The sequence below is a fragment of the Nannospalax galili genome, unplaced genomic scaffold (assembly GCF_000622305.1).
Source record: "Nannospalax galili isolate Female #2095 unplaced genomic scaffold, S.galili_v1.0 scaffold117, whole genome shotgun sequence".
Classification (NCBI taxonomy): domain Eukaryota; kingdom Metazoa; phylum Chordata; class Mammalia; order Rodentia; family Spalacidae; genus Nannospalax; species Nannospalax galili.
Genome location: NW_008341422.1, coordinates 860,362 through 883,955, shown reverse-complemented (window position 1 = coordinate 883,955; position 23,594 = coordinate 860,362). Strand labels below are relative to the sequence as shown.

General features: G+C 38.2%; 1 protein-coding gene across 7 annotated transcripts in view; it reads right to left on the bottom strand.

Moving 5' to 3' along the window:
* Positions 1 to 2,955: 2,955 nt before the first annotated feature.
* The window catches only part of Rnf111 (ring finger protein 111), an 82,874-nt gene continuing 62,235 nt past the window's right edge, over positions 2,956 to 23,594 (bottom strand). Inside the window, exons 7-14 of one of the 7 annotated variants that reach the window (XM_029565268.1) lie at positions 23,174 to 23,429; positions 16,115 to 16,463; positions 13,979 to 14,131; positions 12,545 to 12,671; positions 8,870 to 8,962; positions 6,764 to 6,859; positions 5,231 to 5,358; positions 2,956 to 4,679 (exon numbers count right to left, since the gene is read on the bottom strand). In XM_029565268.1, the coding sequence (XP_029421128.1) occupies positions 4,562 to 4,679; positions 5,231 to 5,358; positions 6,764 to 6,859; positions 8,870 to 8,962; positions 12,545 to 12,671; positions 13,979 to 14,131; positions 16,115 to 16,463; positions 23,174 to 23,429 (1,320 nt within the window). In that variant the 3' untranslated portion in view covers positions 2,956 to 4,561. The remainder of the gene's footprint in view (positions 4,680 to 5,230; positions 5,359 to 6,763; positions 6,860 to 8,869; positions 8,963 to 12,544; positions 12,672 to 13,978; positions 14,132 to 16,114; positions 16,464 to 23,173; positions 23,430 to 23,594) is intronic. The other 6 variants (XM_008836870.3, XM_008836868.3, XM_029565271.1 and 3 more) reach the window with 6 other exon arrangements.

Genomic DNA, 23,594 nt, shown 5'->3' with positions numbered 1-23,594 from the left:
GCCCCCCCACGGAATTTTAGGGTAGAGAGGGCAAATGGTCTTAATTCTGATGCACTAGCAGCAGCTGCCAAGCACAGTGGGCAGTCCTGACAGGTAGCTGGGCATATGCTGCTGTGAGTGCAGGGAAAAGCAGAAAGCACATTTGGGAATCTCCTGTGACTACAGTACAAAAGAGCCCCCCCACGGAATTTTAGGGTAGAGAGGGCAAATGGTCTTAATTCTGATGCACTAGCAGCAGCTGCCAAGCACAGTGGGCAGTCCTGACAGGTAGCTGGGCATATGCTGCTGTGAGTGCAGGGAAAAGCAGAAAGCACATTTGGGAATCTCCTGTGACTACAGTACAAAAGAAAACTCCCAACACACCGTTGAAATGTTGAAGAAGACCGTTTCTTCTCAGTTAGCAATCAGTTGCTTAGACACAGTACAGAAGAAATGTTAGCAGCAAAAGCTGAACTTGGTTCAGCACCTTACAATGCTAGCCTTTGATTTTAAAGGCAAAAATATTTGGATGGTAGGCTAGGATACAGTAAGAATAGGGAAAATATACATATGTGTGTATGTGTATATCTAAGACTTATTTTTATATTTGTGTTGTGTGTGTGTGTGTGTGTCTATCTGTATGTGTATGTGTACATGCATGCCAGTTACTGCAGACACCGGAAAAGGACGTTGGATCCCCTGGAGCTGAAGTTTCAGATTGATTGTGAGCCACCAGAATCGGTACCAAAAACCAAACACAGGTCCTCTGGAAGACCAGCAAGTGCTCTTAACTGCTGAGTCACCTATCCAGCCCCATGAATTTATATTCTTAAGTATGAACCACACTCATCATCTCAGTCCTAACAACCCTAACCATGAGGGTTTTTGTTTTGTTCTGTTCTGGTTTTTGAGACAGAGTCTCACTATGTAACCCTAGTTGAACTGGAACTCTCTATACATACCAGGCTAGCCTTGAACTCACAGAGGTCCTCTGGCCTCTGCCTCCATAGTGCTGGGACTAAAGGCATGTGCCACCACACCCAGCCTTAACACTACCATTTTGTAGTTGAGAAATTTTAAGCTTACATTGTTCAAAGCTGTCCAATTCAAAACCCAAGTATAACTCCACAGTCTATATATTACTTCCACTACTCAAAAAAACAAAAAACAAAACACATGACCTACAAACCTGAAAGAATACAGAAGAGAAGAAATTGATTGTGCCAAGTAGGCTCAATACAAAATATAACTGGCAACTTTCTTGGTAGGAAATAACTACTTTGGATATAATTCTTTTTAAAATTATTTTTATTTTATGTGTATATTACCTGCATGATTTAAGTGCACCCATGTTGTACAGTGCCTGCAGAGATCAGAAGAGGGTGTTGGATCCTGTAGAACTAGAGTTACAGATGACTGTTAGCTGCCATGTGGGTGCTGGGAATCGAGCTCTGCAAGAGCAGCCAGTGCTCTTAACCACTGATTGATCACTCCAGCCTTCAATTATTTTCTTGAATTAAGAATTATATTCAACAGGCACAGTGGCACACGCCTTTAATCCCAGCACTCGGGAGGCAGAGGCAGGCAGACCTCTGTGAATTCAAGGCCAGCTTGGTCTACAGAGTGAGTTCCAGGACAGCTTGGGCTACAGGGAGACCCTGTCTCAAAAAGACCAAAAAAAAAAGAGTTTTATATTCAGGGGCTGGGAGATGGCTCAGTGGTTAAGAGCCTACTGATCTTCCAGAGCACCCAAGTTCAGTTTCCAGCATCTACATGGAAGCTAACAACAGTACACAACTCCAGCTTCCGGGAATCCAACACTCTCTTCTGGTCTTCTGAATACTTGTAGGTAAAACATGCATACATGTAAAATTTTTTAAAGAGGAAATGTCTGAAATCTATGACTGAAAGAAAACACTTCAACCTTAATATAGCCAATACCATGGCATATAAAGTTTTCCATAAACAAAAGTTACTGTGCTCCCAGAAGTTTGAGGAAGCAGAAATTAGCATGTGTTTTCTATGGATTTAAACATCTGCATTCATGAAACAGTAAACAAAAAGTCCACAACAATCTATCTTGATTTTTATGCTGATGAAGGCTAGAGAGATAGCTCAGTAGTTAAGATCACACACTGCTCTTCCAGAGGACCTGAGTTTAATTCTCAGCAACCTCAATACCCTCTATTAATTCCAGATACCGAGGATCAGATGCATTTGGCTTCTTCAAGATACTTGCACTCATGAACCCACAGACACACACATAATTTTACCACTTACAAGTAGTATTAATTTTATTTATTATTAATTAATTAATTTATTTATTTATTTGGTCTTTTTGAGACAGGGCTTCCCTGTAGCCCCAGCTGTCCTGGAACTCACTATATAGACCAGGCTGGCCCTGAACTCACTGAGATCCACCTGTCTGCCTCCCGAGTGCTGGGATTAAAGGCATGCGCCACCAGGCAGGATTGTGCTATGTAACTTAGAATGGCCTCCAAGTCTGTCTAACGCAAGAGGCTATCAAACTCAGGATTCTCCTGCCTCTACCACACCTGGCTACCAATAAAATTTTTTTTGTTTTTGCTTTGTCTTTTTGAGGCAGGATCTCCCTATAGCCCTAGCTGGCCTGGAACTGACTATGCAGACCATGCTGGCCTTGATTCTCACAGAGAGCTGCCTGCCTCTGGAGTGCTGGGATTAAAACTGTGCACCACCAAGCCCAGCAGATACACTTTTATTTTACTTTTTAGCAATGGCAAGCATTGAACTGAAGATCGTCCTGCAGCTTAGCAAATGTTTCACTATTGAGCTACACATCTAGCCCTCATAACACTTGGTCCATCCACCATCTGTATACATATTATTTAGACCTGTGAAATTACTTGTGAAACATTTACTAACATAAAAGGCATAAATACAAGCACCAAATTATGCAAATATCTATTTACATGAGATCACACTATGAAACACAAAGACAATAGAAATATAAGTTATTTATTAATCAATCCACTTACAAAGCAGGTGGCTTAATGCAAGCTTATTGACATCTTCACATATGATCCATTGGAACATGTCTTCCACATACAGACAGTGATATTACTGACTGGATGCATTTGCAATCTTGCGCATATTAAGCATATTTAAACAAATAAAATTAGGCTATCCTGTATATGAAAAGTATCTCGACACTATGCATCTTGAAGTGGATTAAAACTTCCTCCAAAGGAGAAATGTTAGTATGTTAACTTAACTTTATACTCTATATTACATTGTAAATCTTAACTATAGAAATTAAAATTTTTAAATCAGTGATCGACTCTTGGTAATGTATGAAGTGGGCATCTATAACCATAACAACAGTAGGTTGACCATATAATTTGTGCCTCACAGTATCTGCAGATTTTATTGTTTTCAAGTTTAGAGAGAAATAAAACAAGAGACATGTAGATTCAGCTGACTTTATTTATATTTAGACTAATAAAAAAAATCCCTTAAAAGTGATCCTGGGACCTTTCCAAGTTCTACGAATGCATAGATACCTGCCAATGACAGAAATTCTAGTCCTGACTGAATATGTCTATAAAATTAGTATAAGCAGATATCAACTATTCGTGCTTAGCAGAATGAACAAAATTCTACATGTCTTTCTCAATTTCCCTAAATTTTAAAAAAATCTGCAAGTATGTACAATCCAGCTAACTCAATTTAATATTTAGTGTTCATCAAAGCTGTTTCAAAGCAGCAAAAATTGAAATAGGGAAATAAAGTTCTAAATGATGTAGAAAAAGATAAATATGATCAGAACAGCAGTCTAAATGTATGATATTAATATTCAACTCTATCTTGCACTGTGCTGGCAAGAAAAGGATACACCAAGAAAATCCATATTGATCACTCTGGTGATGTGAGCACCACCTGCATCTGATTGACTGACATGGGTTGTATTCTGTTCCCAGAACTAAAGTTGGTACTTAACTCAGAACTCCATGTTGTAAATATACAGCAGCCATTTTGTCCTAATTTAGTTAAGGAATGTCTTAATACATAATATTATCATTTTCTAGAGGATCTTTATACATTAAACTAAAGTACATGATTGATTAAATTAAAGGTTAGTAATGGATAAAAAAATCCGTAATTCTCAAGACTTGGTACTATGTAAAAAACAACAACAACAACAACAACAACAACAACAGAAAAAAAAAAAAAAAAAAAAAAAAAAAAAAAAAAAAAAGACCACAAAATACTACTTACTAAAGCAGCTAATCTTGCCTGCAAGTTTAGGGTCACAAGCCCATAATATGTGCAAAGAAATGCAATACAAGGAACCATGCAAAAATACAGTAAAATGATACAGGAAAAAATGTCAAATCTAGGGGGGGGAAAAGCTTTTATAAATACATCAAAATCAACTGTATACATAAACTGTAGGTCTAGCATTAGTTGTACCATATAGCAGAGCCAGCACTTGAAGTTCAATGCTTCCAAATCTGCACAGGTAAGTCATGCCATCTTTGGTTGACTGCAGTACCAGAAAGGATGGGAATGAGAGGGAGAGCAAGAGTTCTGAAACACGTTGTCAACTTTCACTTGGCAGCTGGGCCTCAATGTCCACTCTGCATATGGGGCACTTCTTATTGGTAATCAACCACTGGTCAACACACACTTGGTGGAAAAGGTGCATACAGGGAAGACGCCTGTTATTAGTAAAGAAAACAAAAAGCAAAAATTAATTTTATGATTTCTATGCGGCATTTTTAAAAACAAATTATACATACATTAATTCAGTAGTATTTTGAAGCTACATCTTCATCTTAAAAACACACACACAAAAAAAAAACCTATGGAGACGGCTAAAGTTCTAGTTTACTTTTTTCTTTTTAAAATATTTTATTTATTATTTTTATTTTATGTGTATGAGTGTATTGCCTGCATGTCCGTGAGTGCACCCATGTTGTGCAATGCCAGCAGAGGTCAGAAGAGGGCACAGGATTCCCCTGGAACTGGAGTTAAGGACAGGTCATAGCCGCCATGTGGGTGCTGGGAATCGAACCTGGGTCCTCTGCAAGAGCAGTCAGTGCTCTTAACCACTGAGCCATCTCTCCAGCACCTCTAATTTACTTTTAAGTAAGAGGTCTTTTAAGATCTATCAATCTCTCAATTGATCTATCTAGCTATGAGCCTCTGGACCACAATCCAGACCCTAATAAGTTTGAGAGCAGATTTTAGATAATTAATATCTAGTTACCTCACATCTTCACCTTCCTCTAAAATAGACAAACAGATAGTACATTTTTCCTCTGTATCTTCCTCAGTCCCCTCTTCCCCATCTTGCTTGCAGTGCAGTTTCCTCTGTGAGAACCAATCAGTTGTTACCTTATTAGCAGAGATGACATTATTGAACAACTGAGTAAAGTCTGTGTTTATTTAAAACAAAACAAAACAAAACCACATATTCACATATAACTTATGTCATGAATAGATGAATTAAGTGACTATCAATTCTTTTAAGATCCCCTAATAATCAGCATGAAAAGCAAAATCAAATTTAACAGAAACTCTTTAGTTTTAAACAACTTTTAATTTATGATGATATACCATATAATGCTATATCAACATAGCTAAAGAAATTTTATTTTTTAGTGAATATTTCAAACAGCCATATAAATTAATTCTAATTATAGTATTTAGTTTTGAAAGAACTTACAGTTAGTAGTAATTATTAATACTCTTAAAAACATGAAAAATACAAAGAACAGTAATTTTCATAGTTCATTATTTTCATTATAACATAAAGTATTATTTGTTATCATAAGTATTTTATTTAAAATGTCTGTTTTGGGATTCCCGCATATAATACTAAACAAACAGTATAAATGAAAGTATTAAGAAATACAAAAATTTTTTCCCCATTATTGTTTTTGTTGCTGTTTTTGCTTATTTGCATTGTTGTTGAATTCATGGCCTTCCTCGGTTATACAGTAAAACACTGTCTCAACAATGCCTGAGCTCAGGCAGGCTTCAAACTCCTGGCAACTCCCTTGCCTCAGCCACTCCAATGCTAGAATTATAGGTGTGGTCATGACACCAGAATTAAGTGGATAGTTAAAAACCCTTACAGTACTATCATATGACAGAATTTTGTCTAAACAATTAAACATGGAAACACAGCTTTGTGGCACACACCTGTGCATTAGCACCAAAAGGCTGAGGAGGAAGAGCTCAAATGTGAAGCCAGTCAGAGATATATACCTAGCAAGCCCTTGTCTCTTAAACAACAAAAAGATCTATGAATGCCCATATGGAATAAAATGGCAACCACTGTAGACCAGGCTGGCCTTGAACTCACAGAGATCCACCTGCCTCTGCCTCCTGAGTGCTCGGATTAAAGGCATGCACTACCACACCTGGCAAGATACCTATACTTTTGCTTCTGAAAAAGGAAGACTAGAGTTTATGGTAAAAAAAAAATTTCAAAGTGCCCAGCATGGTGCTACACACCTTTAATCTGAACATAGCAGGAGGTGGATCACTGAGTTTGAGGCCAGCCTGGTCTACATAATGAGTCCCAAACTAGCCAGGGCTCCATAATGAGAGTTTGTCTAAGAAAATTAAAAAGGAAATTTCAAAGTACATATATTTGTAGTTTTCGATTTTGTCCACTTTGTATATGTTGCTTCAATAAAAAAAGTTGATATACACCACAAATTCAAAGATCTATAATATTAACACTTTATGCATTTCAATAGCAATTTAGGAATTTCACAGAATACAGTCTCACCTTTTTGTATTTATGTGGATATGTACATCTTTCGATTGTTCCCTGGGATGCTCCACGATTGACATTTCCTAATCTTTCTTCCAAATGAATAAGTTCCTGAAAAGTGAAGAATAACTAGTATTAAAGGTGAGAAGACAGCCAGGCATGGTGACACACGCCTCTGATTCCAGCACTTGGGAGGCAGAGGCAGGCAGATCTCTGTGAGTTCAAGGCCAGCCTGGTCTACATAGTGAATTCTAGGGCAGCTGGGGCTACAAGGAGACCCTGTCTCAAAAAGATAATAAATTAAATAAATAAATAAATAAATAAATAAATGTGAGAAGACTCCTTCAACAGCACTGGCAATACCATGAAAACAACAAACATTTATAAGCCTACAGGATAAATACATTGTTCAAAAAACACTGATTTAGGACCAGCAACATGGCTCAAGACTCACATGATAGAAAGAACAGACTCCTGCAAGCTGTCCTCTATCTCCACATACAAACAGCAGCACACACATACATGCAAGTACACATACACACACATATATACATACATATATATACACACACAAATAAGATAAATGGTTCACAAAATTTTTCTTATATAGGTATAGTAAGGCAGACTGTTAAAATGTTTTTCTTCAAACTGAAATGGCACTGCAGTGTTTTAAATTAGGATAATACTGAGCCAGGTATGGCGGTGTACACCTTTAATCTCCAAAGTAGGCAGATCTCTGTGGGATTGAGAACAGCCTGGTCTACATAGAAAGTTCCAGGTCAGCTGGGGCTACAGGGAGACCCTGTCTCAAAAAGCTGAAATAAATAAATAAAAATAAATAAATAAAATAAAAAATAAATGCCACATGGTACTGTGTAAGTCTAGATGTAAGATGAACCCCCTTCCATTAAATTAAGGAAATAAACAAGAATAATTCTATACCAACTACAATTTAAAAATTTATATGAAGAGAAACAGGTTTTTTTTGTTTTTTTTTAGACAGGGTTTCCCTGTAGCCCCAGCTGTCCTGGAACTGTGTAGACCAGGCTGGCCTCAAACTCACAAAGATCTGCCTGCCACTGACTCCCAAGTGCTGGGATTAAAGGTGTGCAACACGACGCCTGGCCGAGAAACATAGTTTTAAATAATATTCAAATGGGGTTATTTTTCCTGAAAACTCAAATGAGAAGATACTCAGCTGCATAATGAATTATTTAGGTTTCTGTTTCTCAGCAATGTTTTTTCACAAATACAGTCAATCAAAAGCATTAAGATTTTCCTCCCACATTTAATGGTACAGTTCATCAGATACTGATATTTAATTTTTTGTTGTTTTTTGAGACACGGTGTCACTATGTAGCCCTGGCCATCCTAGAACTATGTAGGCTGGGCTGGCCTCAAACTCACAGAGATCTACCTGTTTCTCCCTTCCATGAAAGTGCTAGGATTAAAGGCTGATTTAATAAATTTTTATTCATTCATCTGTATTAGATTATTTTCATTCACTCTTATTTAAAAACTCAGTTAAATTTATTTATTTATTTATTTTTATTTATTTATTTATTTATTTTTTGGTCTTTTTGAGACAAGGTCTCCCTGTAGCCACAGGTGGCCTGGAACTCACTACATAGACCAGGCTGACCTTGAACTCACATAGATCCACATGCCTCTGACTCCTGAGCCCTAGGATTAAAGGCGTAAGCAACCACGCCCAGCATATTTTTTATAACTATTTATATTTATTTTATGTATATGAGTGTTTTGCCCACACATAATTAAGTGCTCCTGTATTGTGCAAGGCTCGTGGAGGCCAGACCTCCCTGGAACTGGAGTTAAGGACAGTTGTTAGCTGCCATGTGGGTGCTGGGAACCGAACCCAGGTCCTCTGCAAGAACGGTCATTGCTCTTAACCATTGAGACAACTCTCCAGTCCCTCAGTTACCTTTTGACCTTAGTATCATTGCTCATAAATCTTTGTGCAACTCATAGGCAATATGAGACACCTGACTTTCTGACGCCAGCCACAGCAGCAATTCTATGTAACTATGAACCCCACACATGCACAATGCACTCTGCTCTAAGAAGACCGCTGCAAACGGCTTCATTTATTTTATTGTGTACCTCAAAGTTGCCCCTGAAAGGACCTCTGAATGATGTCCCATCCAATCCTGATGAAATGTAACGGATGTGGGGGTAGCCTGCCATGTCAGGAACCTGTTTTTAATACAAGAGAGACTGAATCAATTAAGAAGAATTGTGATTTAGTGTAACACTGAATATTCAAGACACTCAACATTCTCCATGCAACTCATAGAACTCATACATATACAAGATCTACCCTAAACATTCTCCATCAGGGTTGGTTCGGTTCCCCTTAAACTATAATCTCTCATCCTTTAAAATATAGTCAAAAGAATAAGAAAAAATAGCTGTTTCATGAGGTAACTATCTTGCACAAAGACTTCTAAGTACAGTTGGGCGCTGTGCACAATGAGAGACACCCACAACCCCCATTAATCAGAAGGCTGAGGCAAGTCCAGTAGGTCAAGGTCAGTAGGGGCAATACTTCAAGATCCAGTCTCAAAAGAAAGAAAACTGACTGCGGTGGTGCATGCCTTTAGTCCCAACACTCGAGGTAGAGGCAGGTGGATTTCTATGAGACTGAGGCCATCCTGATCTACATATGGAGTTCCAGACCAGCTGGGGCTATAAGGAGACCTGGTCTCAAAAAGAATCCCTCCCCCTCAAAAAGTGAGGAGGGGGGGAGGAAGAGGAAGAAAGAAAAAGGATTTGATGTATATTCTATTCACACTTGAGCATAATGCTCTCTTAGCAACAATAATTTGAAAAAACTTTCACAAGATTATGTAACCCTTATTAAAAAAAAAAAAAAACCCTAAGATTTTCCCTAATCTACCCTTCTTTTTGCTTGATTCTGTCAGTGAATATAATTTCAAGTGTTTTCTGATTTTTCTTTTTTTGTTCAGCATAGTCAATCCTGATTATTTCAGAATTATCTGTGAGTTGGCTTGTGGTTAAAACTTGTCTGTAGCCCCACATGGATTTTTGTCCTTTCAGCCATTTATGTCATGAAGAGAGTGGCCAAAAACATGCCCTGCCAAACAGGGCTCCCAGCTGAGGCTGAAGAAGGTTCTGCCTTCTGCATCTCTTCCGGTCTACTTACTTAGTATCATGTTTTTCACACAATTGTGATTTTGCCATTGGCTTTCATGTTTAAAATGGCTCTCAAATATAATTCTCAAGTACCAACCAGTGATACCCAAAGCAGTGTGATGTGTGTCAGGAAGAAAACATGTATTGTTAAGTCCTGATCAGGTGTATATTATAGTGCTGATGGCTATCAGTTCAATGTTAGCAGATCATCAATACGTACTAGATGAGCTGCCTTTAATAGAAACACATAAACCAAAGTTGTACATGACTAGAAGCTTACTATATTCCAACACTGTATTTCACCTATAACAGTTGTGTATCTGTAGCAGCTGTACATAAGGTAACTACTGTGGCCATTACAAACCAACCGGATATAAAAACAGAGATTATGAGACAAAGCACCATTCTTCCATCTTTACTAATAAATCTCCAATATTTTTCAACCAGCCTCCACTGAATCATAACATACTTCTAGCAGGTTTTACAGTTTAAATAGACAATATAAAATAATTTAGAAGCAGCAACTTTTAACCTTCAAATGGCATGTTATTTAAATTATCTGAAACTTTATTTATAACCAAGATCAGTACTAAGCAAGTAACTTAACTTTCCCCAAGAAAATCAAAAGGAATTATCTTATTCCTATGTCTGCCCTCACCTGAATCCCTCTCCTCAGTCTCTTTCCTCCAGCTGCTGTAGATGAGCATCCCCTTCCCCATCTAAATCTGGCCGTACCATCAGTCCTCATCCTCCACTTTCCCTTCACTGGATCATACTTACCTGCTACTCCTTACTTCTCCCTTCAAACAGAGAGGTTCTTGCTGCTGGCTTTCTATCGTAAACCTAAATATTTCATGTTTCTCCAAACCTCAATATTCTTCTTACTCCTGGAATCATTACCTTCTCTCCTTCTCACTGGACCTTTAGAGCCAAGCTAAACGATTATATATACATACATACATACATACATACATACATACATATATATATATATATATATAAATTTTCCCCCCATAAAATTTTTATCATCCTAAAAAAGTGCACCAAGAGCTAGGGGTGTGGCTCAGTGGTAGAGTGTTTATCTAGAAAGGGCCCTGGGTTCAATTTCTATCACCACATCCAAAGCTGTGGGAGTGAGGGGGAGAAAGGGGAAAAGTACCCCATCTCCATTTCTCACCAGTGCTAACCACTCTGACACATCCACCGAGAACCATTCCAATGTCAACACTTTTTAAGCTTCATTCTTTTGACACTGCTGACTGTATTAGTTTATGACAATATACTAACTTTGTTTCTCAGCTCTTTGAGCCACTTCTCATAATCATTTAACTGAAGTACACCGCCATTTCAATACTGTATTTGAAAACTCTACTCATCCTCCTGCCATTTGCACACTTCCTCTGAAAATAATTTTCTTTGAATTCATTAGCACTGTTTCATAAATTACCAGCTCAAAAAAAAGTATCTTTAGCTCAGATATCTTTGGAGGTCCAGATCAAAAGCTCAACTTCTTACTGGACATTCAGTCAACCTTGACGCACAGTTATCTCAGATTCAGTTATGTCCAAAACCTATTTCATCTAACCCCTTCATCAAACCATCCAATATTCTCTAATACAGTGAGCCACTTTACAGATTTTAACCCAAACTAGTAATCTGGGCATCATCCTAAGTATTACTCTACTGAGTCCTGTTATTTTCATGCCACTGCCATTGCTTTCTTTCAGACTCTTAACATTTACCTATTCCACTAAAATGTCTAAACCATTTCCTTTTCCCACCGATGAATGTAATTTTTCACGTAACTGAGCATGTGTTTTTTAAACCATAATTAAATTTCTCAAAATGCATATGACCAGAACATCTTCCCTTTTGCAGTCACTGAGTCCCAGTTTATTGTCAGAACAGTGTTATTCTCTATTTTATTTATCCATCTACACATCCTATTCATCCTATTCAGGGAGCGATAGAAGGAGCTGGGACCTGTTTAAGAATGCTGGACAAATGCTCTGTGTATCTAGAGACATAAGCACAGGTGGAACTCCTAGTGCCTGTGCTGTTTGACAGCTCTTGACAGGTCTCAAAACCACCATCCAAGGCTGGATAACAGACAATGAGGCCTCTCTGAAACCTCTGCAGTACCTAGCCCCACAACACAGAACTACTCCCTTTTCTGTCCCACATCTATAGTATTACAAACAATACATTCAATAAACGTTTGCTTAATTTGTGGGGTTTGTTTGTTTTAGTATCATTATAGCAACTAAATTTGGATCTGTTCAAAGTATGAATGTATCAAAGCTGATCCATCCCATTTACACAAATTAACTTAACATGCAATGTCCTAAAGACAGTGAATCACGACTATCTTAGTGTGCAGAGATGCCTGCTTTTTGTCGTTTTATGCATCAAGAGTTCGTCTGACAAGGCAAATTACAAACCCAGATTTTAACATATTTAATACCTTTTTATAGTGCAAACTTCTAGCTTATGAGGGAAATTATTTCTAAATCCTATCAAATCATCTATTATACCAAAATATTTTAATAAAATATTTAATTTAGAAAAGGAATGTTACTTTTAGAAGGGGAAAATGTCAGAATTTTTTAATTCCAATTTTACCATTAAAGGAAGTGGTCCTAACTGTAGGTGATGCAGTCGAGGAGGAGCATGGTAATGGGCCAAGTGAGGATGCAATGCCCCAGGTGTGTAGGTCGCTGCAGTCACTCCAGCTTCAATTCCCAGTTCCCTGAGAAAGGAGAACACTGTAACTTTGTGTGTCTTCCTTATAGTCTTTTTATTATCAAGAGAAATAGGTGCATAGGCTTGTATTTTCGAAAATAATCTAAAGTTTAACTTATAAAGCTGAAACAAAAATTATTTGGCACCACAAAACTTTACTAATAAATGCAAGTTTATTTCAGAAATAAATGTTCAAAAAGCTTCATTTTGTGACCATAAGGAAGAAAGCATTTAGACTCAGTTTTATGTCTCACAAAGGCAAGTCATGTAAGGAATGGCTCCTGGGGTCCCTTCCGACCTAAGGGCCTGGTTGCTACTCCAGGAGCACACAACAGAATTTACTTTGTTGGTTTCTCTGAATGTTACAGATGCTCCCAATACTTTGTTTGTCTGATAATCATCTCTAGGCTCTTGATGATAATGAGAATAGCACACTCTTCTATACCTCATAAATTAAGATAAAGAAAATTTTAGAAAGGGTAAAAGTGGCAACTACTAAGTCTTCGTTTACTCTTAATTTTATGTTCTGATGCAAGTCACCACAGAACAAGATCTCAATGACTGCCAACATCAATGGATTAGAAATTCAATGCAAATCTATTTCATTTCTCCAAAATACAAACAAGATTTCCCTTTTCAATATTTGAAGTTAGGCGTGGTGAAGCAAATATGAGCACAAAGTGGGTAGATAATACAGAAACTGTGGAAAGTAGGATCAGACTAGGGATCTAACGTCAATGACAGACACTTACCACTCATGAAAACAGAAAAAAGCTCTAGTCCTCTCACTTTTATGTGGAAGTCTATGAAAGCCAAATTCAGACATAAGAGAGTAGAGAGTGCTTATTAGAGATTGTCAGTGGGAAGGAGAGGTAGATAGGGATACAAACTTTCAGTTCAACAGAACTAAGTTCTGGTGTTCTATAGTGTTTCACTATGGCTCGAGTTAATAATGGCTAGATGTTTCAAAATTGCTTAAAGCAGATTTTGAATGTGGACATGCTAATTAACCTGAGTTGATCATTCCATAATATATTCAATGCACACAAATATTATCTGACAATTACAAAAAATTTAAAAACAAAACCAAGCAGAACCAAATGCTCTATTCCTGCTTGAGGTGGTTCCCTGCCCCAGAAATCAAGGTCCTATTCTTTTCTTTTAGCCTCTGCTAGCCCACAGGCAGCACCTCACCATAAGCTGAGGATTTTGTTTGCCACGCCAAATTTCTATGTGGCAATGCACTGCAAAGGATTTCTTCCCTCAGTTCTACCAGAAGCTGCTGAGCACAGTTAAAATAAATAAGATACTAACCAGGCAGATCTCTCTGGAGCCTGGCGAGGATGTGAGGACATGGTTTGAGGCACATGAATGTGATGCCCATGGCCATAGTTCGGGTGCATCCTATGTGGATGAGGTGGGGGGCGTTCATGTGCCCGCCTGGAAACACAGAACACAAAAAGACCACTGGAAATAATTGAATAATTGGTTATTTCTTACTGTAGAGTAAAATACTACTGCAAATATTATGAACATCTTAAAATTAACTCATACTAAGAAACATGCTATATAAATTTAATAATAAATTGAAAATCAATATTCTCCATAAAAATTGTACTGCTCACTTATTCTAACACCTCAAATTGAAAATTCATCCTAGGAGTAGGTTATTTTAATTACAATAGTAGAAACTGAACAGAAATAAAAACTTAAAAAACACTCAAGAAAAAATGTTACATGTACAAATTAGTTATTTATGTAAACATACAAAGTAGGACAATGGAAACTACTATTTTGCTACACTCTGTAACAAAATTTCAACCATTTAAGAGGGAAGTATTTTGTTTTGTTTAACATTTCTTGTTTGGTTTTAAGACATGGTCTCACTGTGTTGCCCTGGCTGGCCTCAAACTGACAGAGGTCATCCTGCCTCTGCCTCCTGAATGCTAGGATTTAAAGGCATGTTTTTGCTTTTTTTTGGGCAACAAGATCTTGGTTATATAGATGCTCTACCCCCAATTTTTAAAAAAATTATATGTATATGAGGTCAGACAACAAACTGCAGGAATTAGTTCTCTCCTTCTATCATATGGGTCCTGGGTATCAAACTCAGGCTGTCAGGCTATCAGCAAGTACCTTTACTCACAGAGCCATCTCGCTGTCCCATAAACATTTTCATGCAAGGACTAAACTGTAAACTTTCTCAGTTTTAAGCCTGGCATGGTGGTGCTCGCCTTTAATCCTGGCACTTGGGAGGCAAAAGCAGGTGGATCTCTGTGAAATTGAGGCCAACCTGGTCTACGTTTTAAGATCCAGGCCAGTTTGGGCTACAGGGAGACCCTGTCTCAAAAAGAACCCAGCCACCCCCTTCAAAAAAAAAATTTCTGGAGGAAAAAAAAAAACACCTAGCTAAGCCTTTGTTGTATGACAGGTGAATGAAAAAGTTTAGCTGTTTTCCAATAAAACCTTTACAGGAATAAACAAATGAATCAGACCAACAGTTCACTGTCGTGACAATTTATAAATCAGATAATTGTGAATTATCAGATACTGAACTGTCAAAAGAAGTAGTTAAGTCTTTTTCTAAATTCGGGGGGGGAGGTATTATAAGGTTAATAAGTTTTTTCTAAATCAATCTTTGTTGTTGTTTTGAGAGTGGATCTCACTGAACCCAAGCTAGCCTTGAACTTCTGACCCTCTTGCTTCCACTACCCAGTATGCCACTTTGCTTGGTCTTATGCAGTGCTATGGACTGAACCCAGTGCTTCATGCATGCTATGCAAGCACTCTACCAACTAAGCCACATCCCTAGTCCCACCACCAAATTCCTTCCTAAGATCTCTGTCAGTTTTTGAAAATTCTATTAATATTCTTTCCTCTGGATAGTAACATAATAAATCAGATCTTTGATAATCCTTATATCTTGTTCTTTGGGATCAATGTTAACATCATTCTTTACTATGGCATGCTGTAGAAACAGAAACAAAAAGATTTGCTTTCATAAAGACAGGTGATCTGATATAAACTCATTGTCAACAACAACAATTCAGGATAGGACACAATAAGGTTAATTTATGGTTGATAATTCTCCTACCAGGTATATAGCTCAGTCAGTGGCAGAGCACTTGCCTAGTGGCCTTAAGGCCATGAATTCAATGTTCAACAATGCAAAAAAAAAATCCAAAAAAGTTAATTTCCTAGTGAACTGATGATTTAGTATAATTACATTATTCAAAGATTTCATAAAGTTTTGCTTTGCTTTGTTTTCCCCACTCACTAAGTGTGGTGATGTGTACCTTTAATCTTAAGCTGAGCAAGGAGGTTCACAAACTCACGGCCAGTCTGAGCTACATGGTGAAATCAGGTCTCAATAATACAAAAAAGGATTTCATAATTTTTAACACAAGAAGAAAAACAAGCACGATTTTCTTTTTAGAAACAGGGACATACGTTGGATGCTGCATCATCCTCCTCCTTTGAACTTCCATCCTCTGCATCACTTCATGAGGGTGCAGTCTCTGGGCTGGAGGTGCTGGGGCCGGAATATGGTGTGAAATTGGCTGGTGAGTAGGAGGAAGATGTTGCGGGATGGGTGCAGCAGTACTAGCTAAATGAGCTGGGGGTGGGGGTGCCACAGGATGAGATGTTGCATGAGAAGATATCTGAGAATGAAAAGCATGTACAGGATGGGGAATAACATAATCCACTTGAGGTGGAGGCTGGGTCTGAGGAGGGGGGTTTCCATGAGCATGGGGGCAAGCCGAGGCTTGATGGTGCAGTGGTCTTGTCAAGGAAGCATCTGCAAGAAAAAAGCATATGAATATTTAGAGCTCCACTCCATTCCCAGCATTACAAGGTTCTATTATGAGAATGGACCAAAGGCTTTTCTTTTTTAATTACCAGTGGTAAAAACTGGACGTACTCCAAACACCTCTACCATTTCTCACATTCTCACTTTTTCATATGCATACACACGAGCTCACAGACCATTTCGTAGTAAAATTCATATAAGCAAGTTAGAGTCTCAAAAATAATTTAAACACAACTGTTGACAAAAACATCCTTCCTAAAGGTTGCCATAATTAACGCATTAACAAGACATATATGTGCTATTACCCTCACACAGTCACTAAAATTTTTAAATAAATGTGAATCTAAGAAAAAAAAAATTTTTTTTTTTCATCTTTTTGCGACAGGGTCTCCCTGTAGTCCCAGATGACCTGAACTCACTATGTAGACCAGGCTGGCCTTGAACTCATAAAGATCTGCCTGCCTTTGGCTCCCAAGTGCTGGGACTAAAGGCATGTGCCACCACGCCTGGCAGAGAAAATTATTTTACTTACTAGCCAGTTATATCTAGGTTCAATCCCAGAAATGAAAGGAGGGGGAACCCCTAAAACTCACAAAAACATTTTTAAAATATTTATTTTTATTTTGTGTATGAATGTATTGCCTGAATATGTGTAAGTATACCCAAATTGTGTAATGCTCTCTGAGGTCAGAAGAGGGTGTTGGATCTCCTGGAACTGGAGTGTATTAGTCACTTTTCTGTTGCTGTGATAGAAACACTGACCAAAGCAATTTATAAAAGGAAGAGTTTATTTGAGCTTACGGTTCCAGGGAAATTACAGTCCATCATGGCAGGGAGGCATGGTGGCTGGAGCAGGAGCAGCAGAAGCTAAGCTCTCACATCATCATGCAGGCACAGGAAGCAAGAAAGCAACTGGAGATCCGGCAAGGCTTAAGAACTCTGTAAGCCCACCCCCCGGTGACATGCTTCCTCCAGGATAGCCACACCTTCTAAAACCTCCCAAAACAGCGCTATCATCTGGGAACAAAATGTCCAAATACTTGGAGCCTATGGGGGACATTTTCATTCAAACCACCACATGGAGTTACAGATGGTTGCTGGTCGCCATGTAGGTGCTGGGAATTGAACTCGGGTCCTCTATAAGAGCAGTCAGTGCTAACAGCTGAGCCATCTCTCTAGTCTGAACAAAAACATTTCTATCAATTGTTCTGTGAGGCATCTTTTATTTTTTGGGGAGGGTCTTTTTGAGACAGGATCTCCCTGAAGCCCCAGCTGGCCTGGAACTCACTACATAAACCAGGCTGGCCTCGAACTCACAAAGATTCGCCTGCCTCTGCCTCCCAAGTGCTGGGACTAAAGGTGCGCACCACCATGCCCGGCAAGACATCTTTTTTTTTAGTTTATTCTTTAATGTGTTTTGCCTGCACGTATGTAAGTGCACCATGTGCACGCAGTGCCTGTGAAGGCCCAAAGAGGGAATAGGATCCACTGGAATTGGAGTTAAGGACAGTTGTTAGCAGCCAAGTGGCCAGTGCTCTTAATCACCAAACATCTCTCCAGTCCCTTGAGACAGTATCTTCCTCCATAATCCAAACTGACTTCAACCTCAGCCTTCTGTGTGCTAGAATTTCAGACACACAGCCACTAAACCTGTCTTCAGTTACAACTTTAGAAATACATCTTACTTTCCTTTATGATTTACTGTTTACAGAGAGCTATTAAGGAAAAGAATTTCTAAGTCCTCTGGACACAATTGTGAAAATAGTTCTTTTGCTGGCTCTATCTCTCCTGCCTCATATCATTTATCCTGTGCTTCATACAGATGAAGGAGGCATATTTTCCAGGAAAATAAGCCCTTAAGTAAGATCCTTCCTCTCAATCCTTCACTGCAAATTTTTATTTCAAACTCTGCTGAAAGATTCCTCAAAGGAATACTCATCTCTCTTACTCTGAGAGGCCTGCATCTATCTGACTTTTTATTTTTTTAATATCAATTTTGGTGTGATATGCCCACCTATAATCTCAGCTACCAGAAAAGGGAGGAAGGAGGTTGAGGTAGGAGAACCTTAAGTTTAAGATTAGCTAAGCAACACAGGAAAACCCTGTCTCAAGAAAGAAGTCTCCTAGAATTTCAGTCCAAACTTCATTTCATTGGCCAATATTCTTATGTGTGTATCTGTCCACATATGCTCACGTGGGTGTGTGCACATGTATCTGAGGTGCATGCACGAGCGCACGCGTGTGTGTGTGGGGGTATCAAATGTCTTTCTCAATCATTCTCTATCCTATTTTTGGAGACATGGGACCTGGGGCTCACTGACTGAGCTGGATTAGCTGGCCAAAAAGCCTCAGGGATGCTCCTGTCACAACCCCACCACCACCCAGCACTCGATTTCTAGGAACACACTGCTACACTCAGCTTTTTTACATGGGCTCTGGGGGTTAACCTCAGGTTCTCATGCTTGCACAGCAAGCACTCTATTGAGTGAGTCATCTCCCTAGCCCATTACTGGGCAATACTGGGAAATCTGGTTTGGAGCTATAGTTTTCTCTGCTTTCATTTACAGAAGGACTATCTTCAAAGTTTTTAAATTTTTAAAAAATATTTATTTATTTACTTATTTACTTATTTTGTGGGCAGACATATCACAGCATACATGTGAAGGTCAGAGGAGAAGTCATTCTCTCTCTACCACATGGGTCCTGGGGATCAAACTCAGGTTATCAGACTTGGTAGCAAGCACCTTATCTACTAAGCCATCTCACAGGCCCTATCTTCAAATTTTAATGTTATTGATATACTCAGGAGCAGTAGAAGTCAGATAATCATAATTCAGGCAGCTCAAAGGAAGTCAAACTCAGTAGTTTACAATTTTTTAAACCAGTTTTTTTAAAGTCTTATTATTAAATCAATCCTTCAATCTTCAAGAAGACAATACAGTTCAGTACCTAAAGGTGACTTTAAAAAAAAGGTCATTGTTGATTATTGTTAACTATCTTTCCTATAATTCCCACCATTTGTTCCAGCTTCATTTCAAAGTTTTCTATCACTTTAATCATTACATAAGACATATTCATAGTTTACAAAGTCAAGGTTTTATTTCATAATGAATCTACTTAACTCTTCAGCAAACACTTTAAGTAACTCTTTATCTAAAGAGAATAGATCAATAGCCACAGAGATGACCCATTTTGCATTCCTATTTTCTAGTATTTTTGTTTTATTTTGGTTTGGTTTCTCAGCAAGTATGTAACCCACACTGGCCTCAAATCTGAGATGATCCTCCTACCTCAGCCTCCCAAAAGCTGAAATTACAGGCAAGTGCCATCTTATCTGTTTTTGTTCTTTTAACTGAATCTATCCTCTGCAAGAGCAAATGCTCTTAACTGCTGAGTCATCTCTCCAGCCCAGTTTTGGTTCTTTGTGAAGCAAGGTCTTATTCTGTAGTCCAAGATAGCCTTAAACTCTCAATTCTCCTGCCTCCATCTCTGAATGCTGGTATTACAAGCATGCACCACCATACTCAGCTTCCTTATAAATTTTATGAGTATTCTTGTCAGGGTGGAAAAAGTACGTAATAGATACTTATCAATTAGGCATAAAATACATTTGGGGGAGGGGGGTTCTTTTTGAGACAGGGTCTCCCTGTAGCCCCAGCTGGCCAGGAACTCACTATGTAGACCAGAGAGGCCTCAAACTCACAGAGATTGGCCTGCCTCTGCCTCTTGAGTGGGATTAAAGGCCACCAAGCCCGGCATGTATAAAATAAAATTCCTTTCAGGAATTGCTTCCTAAAAGCTGAATATGTCATTTAGAGATAAAACATTGACATTGATCCAACATCACACTTAACTCACAGTTTTAGAGTGTATACTACCACTCAATGATAAAAAGTAGTCTTTACTGGACATAGCAACACAGGCCTATATTTCAGCATTAGGGAGAGGCTGAGGCAAAAGGATCTTGAGTTCTAGGCCACTCTGGGCCACATCAAGAACCTATCTCAACTCCATTCCCCAAATAACGAATAGTTTTACTTATATAATGTCATAACATTTTCAAAGATAATACAACTTTTAAATGATAGCATTTCAGATACAGCATGGTTTTATCACTTACTTAAGAACAAACTTTCCAAAACCAAGGAATTGTATTCTTAGTGTACTGCTTAGTATTACTAGTATGTAAACTAGTCACGTGGGTCGAAGTTTGCCAATTTATAGCGAATCGGAATTATTGTTTTGCCAATGTCAAGAAACTGAAAACAAAGAGATTAAATAACTTGCCCAAAGTCACTAAGCTAATTCCTCAAACTTTGAGGTCCTCTTTGATCTGATTCTAACTGTGGTACTCTCCCACAACCTGTCTTCCTTAGCTCAATTTCAGTGAAAAGGGGTTTAAAAACTATAGGCATTGTACACATATTAAGGAATACTAGAAATGGTTTTTTGTGGGTTTTCTTTTTTGAGACAGGGTCTCCCTGTAGCCACAGCTGGCCTGGAACTCACTATATAGACCAGGCTGGCCTTGAACTCATAGATATGCCTGCCTCTGCCTCCCAAGTACAGGGATTAGAGGCGTGCACCACCATGCCCAGTTAGAAATGTTTTAAAGCAGGGAGAGAGACTTAGGCACGGGTACAAAAGCACTCCACTTAGAAAAAGTAGTCTAGACCAAGGTTACAATTCAAATTTCCTACTTTCATTCTTATTCACAGACCTCCCCACCCCCAATGAGAAGTATAAACTGGTACAAACCCTTGAAAAAAAATTTAACAGTATTTATTTCTAAGTTTTTTTCTGTGACACAGCAGTCTCACCCCTGGAAAGTTATCCTATAGGCAGATTCAAACAACTACAAATAATTTAAATATTCATCAACAGAGGACTGGTTTAATACAATGAAATACTCTGAGGGTGTTAAAAAAAAATAAGGGAGGGGGACTGGAGAGATGGCTCAGCAGTTAAGAACACTGGTTGTTCTTGCAGAAGACCTGGGTTCAAATCCCAGCACCCACATGGCAGCTAACAACTGTCTGTAACTCCACTTCCAGGGGATCCAACATCATCCTCTGTCCTCTGAGGTCACTGCACGACATGGGTGCACTTACCTACATGCAGGCAATACACGCACACACATAAAATAAAAATAATAAATAAAGATAAAAATAAGGGAGGGGGTAAAAGCAACAAATACCACTGAATTAGTTTCACCTGATAACATGGAAAAACCCAATATATAATTAAATGAAAGAATAAAAAAAGCAGAGCACCATCTGTGATATGGTTTATTTTTTAAAAGGGCAGATATGTTTATATATATTTACAAAGTAAACTTCTGAATGCTTTTTTAATAAGCTTTAAAACAATTGCTTCCTCTGAAGATCTAAGAGTAGTGACGGGAGGGGGAAAGAAGTTTTTCACTTGTGTTTTTGTTTTTGTTTTTGTTTCTGAGACAGGGTCTCCCTGTAGCACCAGCTGGATTGAAACTTGCTAAGTAGACCCAGAGATGCATCTGCCTCTGCCTGGAAGGTGTACACCATCACACCCATCTTAACTTTTTATTTTACAACATTTTGCAAAAGTTTGAGATTTTTAGAATGTACATGAAACACTTTTATGATAAAAGTTAAAACCAGCTTAGGTGTCTTATCAAATCTTTGTTAGGACATTTAAAAAGGAATAGCATTATCTGCTTCAGTATGTGAAAGGGGATGAACAGAAAACCACACATACTAAGTTCTTAATAGAAAAGGATCAACTCAGGCTGACCACCAGCAGGTGTAATAGAACAGCCTGTTAGCTACACCAGTACTCACACACAGAACTTGTTAACAAGCTAATGCTTTGCAAAACCAAACTCTGTTTCTAAACCTATTTTCCAATTCACATTTTATATTTTAAGTTGTATTAATGAAAAGTTAAATAACACATCATTATTTCACTGTATAAAATTTAGGCTGATTCCACCTGTGTCTCCAAGGATGAAGCTCTTTAAAATTATTGTAATAGAAGAAATTCAGGATGATGTATAATTGAAAACTGACCGATGCATATAATCAGAACAAAAGACAAATTTCCTGAATGACTTGCTGGTCTACTCTTGGCATAATTATCAAAATATTTTTAGACTCCCATTTAGTAATTAGCTTATAATCAAACAAAACAGGAAGTTAGATAGCCCAATGGTCTTTATCATTTTTAAGATACCTAATGGATTCTAATTTCTCTAAAACTGCCAATACCTGGTTCTATTTTAATTGCCTGTACCAAATTATTATTATGACTTTTTTTCCAAATGGCAAAAACATCTGTTAACAGAACTCTCTTGTGTTTCAGCTATTTGAAATTCATGAACAAAATTTATTTTGTTGTACTAAGAAATACTACTAAACTTTCATGTTTTTTCAGTTACTCTGAAAATATATATTGCCAGGAAGCAGAAAGAAGTGATCACTGTGAGATTAAGGCCAGCCTGGTCTACATAGTGAGTTCCAGGCCAGCTGGGGCTATAGGGAAACCTTGTTGCTATTCAATATATTTCAACTCATAGATATCTGAACTGAAAAAAATCAATCCTACACTTAAGCCAAATATATACTAAAACTCAATGAATTGGGATTAATGAAAGGTAATTCTATGGAGGAATGCACAATGCTTCATTTATATACTCTAGTTCTTTGACTATTTACACTTACAAGGAGGTGGCATATAATGCCGACATGATGAGAGAGAGGGCTGTGGAGGAGGCTGGGGCTGGGGCTGTGCAACCATGCTTGATCCATAGCCATCTATTGATAATGGCTGAGTCGGGGCAGTAGCAGCCTGATGGCCAAAGATTGCAGCTCGGGAAGAAGAAACAGGGCAGCAGGGATCAAACGCAGATGCTCCATGGAAACCACTATTTCCATGACTCCTGATCGCACTGTTGCTCAGGTCTACTGGCAATGCCTGCTAAAGAAAGAGGAATTAGGTTTTATCTTTCTCAAGTTTCACCAAGACATTATTTCATGCCATTTAACCAAAGTATCCCTAAGGCTACCTAGAAAAATAAAATCTTCAAATTAATTTGGAAATGACAGAGACATTAAACACTATACAGCTTAGATTTTTTAAACT